This window comes from Nerophis ophidion, linkage group LG10 (assembly GCF_033978795.1).
Source record: "Nerophis ophidion isolate RoL-2023_Sa linkage group LG10, RoL_Noph_v1.0, whole genome shotgun sequence".
NCBI classification, from domain to species: Eukaryota; Metazoa; Chordata; class Actinopteri; order Syngnathiformes; family Syngnathidae; genus Nerophis; species Nerophis ophidion.
The window spans coordinates 31,297,027-31,303,222 of record NC_084620.1 but is presented as its reverse complement, the minus strand read 5'-3'; the positions used below and the strand labels follow the sequence as shown (position 1 = coordinate 31,303,222).

Sequence of the window (6,196 nt, the reverse complement as noted above, 5' to 3'; positions counted from 1 at the left end):
CAGGCTCACACTTTGATGTGTTACTTCTCTGTTTTGAATTTATCATTTATAATCCCTCTAAAGACTTAAAAATATACATTTTCACTAACATACGCTAGATTCTGGTGTTCTTTTTTGGTTTAAAAAAATATTTTTATCAAAGTGTATTTATATAGCCCTTAATCACAAGTGTCTCAAAGGGCTTCACAAGCCACAACGCCAAACTGGGATCCCACATCAGGGCAAGAAAAAACTCAACCCAATGGGATACAATAATACAATAATGGGGACGGCATGGCGCAGTGGTAGAGTGGCCATGCGCAACCCAAGGGTCCATGGTTCAATTCCCACCTAGTACCAACTTCGTCACGTCCGTTGTGTCCTGAGCAAGACACTTCACCCTTGCTCCTGACGGGTGCTGGTTAGCGCCTTGCATGGCAGCTCCCTCCATCAGTGTGTGAATGTGTGTGTGAATGGGTAAATGTGGAAGTAGTGTCAAAGCGCTTTGAGTACCCTGTAGGTAGAAAAGCGCTATACAAGTACAACCCATTTGATAAGAAACCTTGGATGGGACCGCAGATGACCAGTGCAATGGACGTCGAGTGAATTTAGTTAATAGTGTGAGAGTATTAAACATATAACTGTGCGCAAGTTGAAAACAGCCCTCTTAAGATGACAAAAGAGTAGAATGCAAACTACTGAACAGGTTTCCCTGGTGGCCAAAATGAGGAAATGCATGTGTTTTGTCGTCTGTAGGAAAACAAAAAAAACAATGCACTCAAATCTGTGCTGTGACCTAAATAAAATCAAGTTCCTCTGTTTTACTTGTGAATCCAAACTGGATAAACCAGAAAAAGGTCAGAATGTGGGTGGAAGTTATATAAAACAAGAATACTGTAATAAAAACTTTTAGGAGTGCCTTAGAGCTCCGTGCCAGAGGAATTGAGGGTTTAAAAGGGGGGAAAAAAGAGAATAAACCACAGTAATGAGAATCTGTTTTCAAGATGCACAGACTTAAATATCGATAAGTTTAAGATAGTTATTTTTCAAGTTTATTCCCACAAAAATCCATGTTTTTGTTATGCTGTTTATGTTGTCATATGTAAACAATACATTATTTTGGTAACACTTTAGTATGGAGAACATACTCTAAGTAACAAAGACTTAATTTAGAGTTATTTGGACAATAGGGAAACATGTAAGGGTGGGGTTAAGGTTAGGGTTACTAAAAAGCAATAATTCTGAGGTTATTGAGGGGAGACTCTTAGTTGATGGCTTACTGGTTGTATAACAAAGCCATGCAGAATAAGGCCTAAATAACTACTTAATAATGACTAATTTAGAGCTACTATGTTACTAATTTGCATGTTAATAAGCAATTAATTAAAGGTGAATATGTTCCCCATACTAAGGTGTTACCATTGTTTTTTTTAAATCAAATATATTTGATTGATTTTCCAGAAAATTATGGGCATTGGAAAAAAAACGTATTCTTGTTTAAAAACATGGGAAACAACAAGTTATTTTACCGATTATGCATTCCACTCAAACAACTGCATGTGCAATAAAGATGAATAGTTGTATAACTGTCAATCGGTCAATCAATCAATCAAAGTTTATTCATACAGCCCTAAATCACAAATGTCTCAAAGGGCTGCACAAGCCACAACAACATCCTCGGCTCAGATCCCACATCAGGGCAAGAAAAAAACTCAACCCCTGGATTGATTAACGTGGACCCCGACTTAAACAAGTTGAAAGACTTATTCGGGTGTTACCATTTAGTGGTCAATTGTGCGGTATATGTACTGTACTGTGCAATCTACTAATAAAAGTTTCAATCAATCAATGACGATGAGAAACCTTGGAGGGGACCGCAGATGTGGGCGACCGGTGCAATGGACGTCGAGTGGATCTAGCCTAAGAGTGTGAGAGTCAAGTCCATAGTGCACGGGTGTCAAACTCTGGCCCGCGGGCCATATATTGGCCCGCCGTGTAATTTCATTTGGCCCTTGAGGCAATATCTAATTAACATTAAAGCTGGCCCGCCGGTATTATACAACTGTGGTGGCGCTGTAACACCGCATTCACCGCTAATATTCATACTTGCCGACCTTCCCGATTTTCTCAGGAGACTCCCGAAGTTCAGTGCCCCTCCCGAAAATCACCCGGGACAACCATTCTTCCTACTTTCTCCCGATTTCCACCAAGACAACGATATTGGGGGCGGGCCTTAAGGGGCATTGCCTTTAGCGTTCTCTACAAACTGTCGTCACATCTGCTTTTCCTCCATACAAACAGCGTGCCGGTCCGGTTACATAGTATATACGGCTTTTACACACACATAAGTGAATGCAAGTCATACTTGGTCTACAGCCATACAGGTCACACTGAGGATGGCCGTATAAACAACTTTAACACTGTTACAAATATGCGCCAAACTGTGAACCCACACCAAACAAGAATGACGAACACATTTCGGGAGAACATCCGCACCGTAACACAACATAAACACAATAGAACAAATACCCAGAACCTTGCAGCACTAACTCTTCTGGGGCACTACAATATACACCCACGCTACCACCAAACCGCCCTCCTTAACTTGTTCAATATTCAATGCAAAACTTGTTTGGGTCTTATTAAAAGGATAATTTGTTCAACCTTGGCCCGCGGCTTTGTTCAGTTAGAAATTTTGGCCCACTCTGTATTTGAGTTTGACACCCCTGTCATAGTGGATCTGACACAGGGTTAGAGAACCTATGGCTCTCGAGCCAGATGTGGCTCTTTTGATAACCGCAGCTGACTTTCAGATAAATCTTACCTGACGTCGCTTAACACGATAAGTAATTAATAATTTCGCTGGTAATCGCAGTGTTAAAAACAACGTTCAAAATATAAAAAAATCTCATGCATATTAATCCGTCCATCCGTTTCTATCGGACCTGTTCAAGATGTCGCATTAATGGTCAAAAGTATTATATTTATTATTGGTTAGCTTCAGAAGAACAATGTTATTAAAAAGAATAAGAGATGCACGCATTTTGTTGTAATCAGGGAAAGTCCAATTAAAAGAGGAGGCGTAGAATTCTCTTGTCAGAGCGTGGGACGACACTGTACAAGGGTACAGGTCTATGTGTTTCTCCCCATTGAGCAAAATTTAATCCAGTCTCTGTTTAATTCATTGCTTCTTGTCTGTTTAATAGATGTCATCAATGTTTGAACCTGACTGTTGTATTCACTGTTAAAAATATTATACGGCTCTCACGGAAATACATTTTAAAATATTTGGCTTTCATGGCTCTCTCAGCCAAAAAGGTTCCTGACCCCTGATCTAGCATAATAGTGCTGTTACTGTTAACAGTGTCCTATATTTAATGTTATTAAGAAAATTGAATCTATGTTTGCCTAAAATACAGTGGGGCAAAAAAGTATTTAGTCAGCCAACGATTGTGCAAGTTCTCCCACTTAAAATGATGACAGAGGTCTGCAATTTTCATCATAGGTACACTTCAACTGTGAGAGACAGAATGTGAAAAAAATCCAGGAATTCACATTGTAGGAATTTTAAAGAATTTATTTGTAAGTTTATACCAAAATTGATACGTGGATAATACAGCAGAGGATTGGGAGAATGTCATGTGGTCAGATGAAACCCAAATAGAACTTTTTGGTATAAATTCAACTCGTCGTGTTTGGAGGAAGAAGAATACTGAGATGCATCCCAAGAACACCACACCTACTGTGAAGCATGGGGGTGGAAACATCATGCTTTGGGGCTGTTTTTCTGCTAAGGGGACAGGACCATTGATCCGTGTTAAGGAAAGAATGAATGGGGCCATGTATCGTGAGAGATTGAGCCAAAACCTCCTTCCATCAGTGAGAGCTTGAATGGTTGACCAAATACTTATTTTCCACCATAATTTACAAATAAATTATTTTAAATTCCTACAATGTGAATTCTTGGATTTTGTTTTCCACATTCTGTCTCTCACAGTTAAAGTGTACCTATGATGAAAATTACAGACCTCTGTCATCATTTTAAGTGGGAGAACTTGTACAATCGGTGGCTGACTGAATACTTTTTTTGCCCCACTGTATGTGCCGTGTGTGATAAAACACATTGACAACAACATTGCAAACAATTATTCCACTGATCTTGATGAATTGCAAGTCAAAACTATCTGCATCGGCCATATAGTATCGGGTCGATATCAACTTTTGCAGTATCGCCTATTGCGAGTGAGACAGCGCCGTCCTCCTACTACTACTCCTCCTCTTCCACCTCCTCCTCGTCGTCGCCAACTCGCCATCCCCCCCGGGTGATGAAGAGGTTAAACCAGCCCCTCTCTGCCTGCTCTGCAGCTCCAGTTCGGCTCCGGGCAGCTGGAAAGCGCACAGCAGGACATGGAGCTTTAACTCCTTCCATCCTTTCGCATGGAGATCTAACTTTTCTCTCCCTCCCACCCCCCAAAAAAAGTCCTGGAGAGACCCCCTTCCCCCCCCCATTCCCCCCTGACCCCATCCAGCCACTCCCGCCCACCCTGCCTCGCCGCTCCTCTCCCGGGTTCCATGCGTCGGGAGCGCCATGGCCGCCCCGAGCGCGCAGCAGCAGAACCAGAACCAGGATTACTTCCGATCCGTGAGCAGCGAGTCCACCGCCTACATGATGGTTCCGGCCGGCGGACCCGGCGGAGGGCGCAGGGAATCGCCCTCCAAGATGTGGGTGGCCCTGGTGGTGGTCGTGGTGGTGGTGCTGCAGGTTGCCTCCACCACCGGACTCTTTGTCTACCTGAACATGTCCATATCGCAGGTAAGCCCTGTCTGCTATAGCAGGAACTACACCGCGACCTTTTTAACCCTTGACGCACCAAACGCATCATATTTGCTTACTGGACGTTTTGTTTTGCAAGGCAATGCACTTTATTGATAAAGCACAAGGCAAATCAAAGTGCATACAGGTGCACAAAATGACGAATCGAAAAGAGCACAGTGCAGATCAAATACTTTCACTTGTGTTATGCATTTGCAGAAAAGAAATGAAGGCAGCCCGAATGTGTCCAAGTTTGCATTCTCAATATATTTGCTCACTACATGCATTAAAGTTGGACACTTTTTGAAGTATATATATTTTTAAAATAACCCTTATATTAGAGCAGTGGTTCTCACTATGTAAAGCGCTTTGAGTCACTAGAGAAAAGCGCTATATAAATATAATTCACTTCACTTCACTTCACTTCAACCTTTTTGCAGTGATGTACCCCCTGTGAACATTTTTTAAATTCAAATACCCCCTAATCAGAGCAAAGCATTTTTTGGTTGAAAATAAGAGATACAAAGTAAAATACAGCACTATGTCATCAGTTTCTGATTTGTTAAATTGTATAACAGTGCAAAATATTGCTCATTTGTAGTGGTCTTTCTTGAACTATTTGGAAAAAAAGATATAAAATTAACTAAAAAGTTGTTGAAAAATAAACAAGTGATTCAATTATAAATAAAGATTTCCACACATAGAAGTAATCATCAACTTAAACTGCCCTCTTTGGGGATTGTAATAGAGATCCATCTGGATTCATGAACTTAATTCTAAACATTTCTTCACAAAAAAATACATCTTTAATATCAATATTTATGAAACATGTCCACAAAAAATCTATCTGTCAACACTGAATATTGCACTGTTGCATTTCTTTTCACAGTTTATGAACTTACATTCATATTTTGTTGAAATATTATTCAATAAATATATTTATAAAGGATTTTTTAATTGTTGCTATTTTTAGAATTTTTTTTTTTTAAATCTCACGTACCCCTTGGCATACCTTGAAGTACCCCCAGGGGTACGCGTACCCCCATTTGAGAACCACTAACCTTGTTGGAGGTACCGAACCCCACCAGTTTCTAATGCGCATTCACCAAACCCTTTTTAATGTAAAATAAAACGTTTTTTTTTTACCAAATTTAACACAAAGTTATATGTTTTTGGTAACACTTCAGTATGGGGAACGTATTCTACGTAAGGAAGATTTAATTTAGAGGTTTTTGGACACTATGGGAACATATTCTAAGTAATAAAGACCTAATTTAGAGTTATTTGGTTAGGGTTATAATGCCGAATAAGGCATTAATAAGTGCTTAATAAGGACTAGTTAAGAGCCTATATGTTACTAATTTGCATGTTAATAAGCAACTAATTAATGGTGAATATGTTTCC

General features: G+C 40.1%; 1 protein-coding gene across 1 annotated transcript in view; it reads left to right on the top strand.

The window, feature by feature from the left end:
* The first annotated feature begins 4,305 nt into the window (after window positions 1-4,305).
* Window positions 4,306-6,196, top strand: part of tnfsf10l (TNF superfamily member 10, like) — a 98,964-nt gene continuing 97,073 nt past the window's right edge. The window contains exon 1 of the mRNA XM_061913498.1: window positions 4,306-4,792. Coding sequence (XP_061769482.1) covers window positions 4,568-4,792 — 225 coding nt within the window. The 5' untranslated portion in view covers window positions 4,306-4,567. The remainder of the gene's footprint in view (window positions 4,793-6,196) is intronic.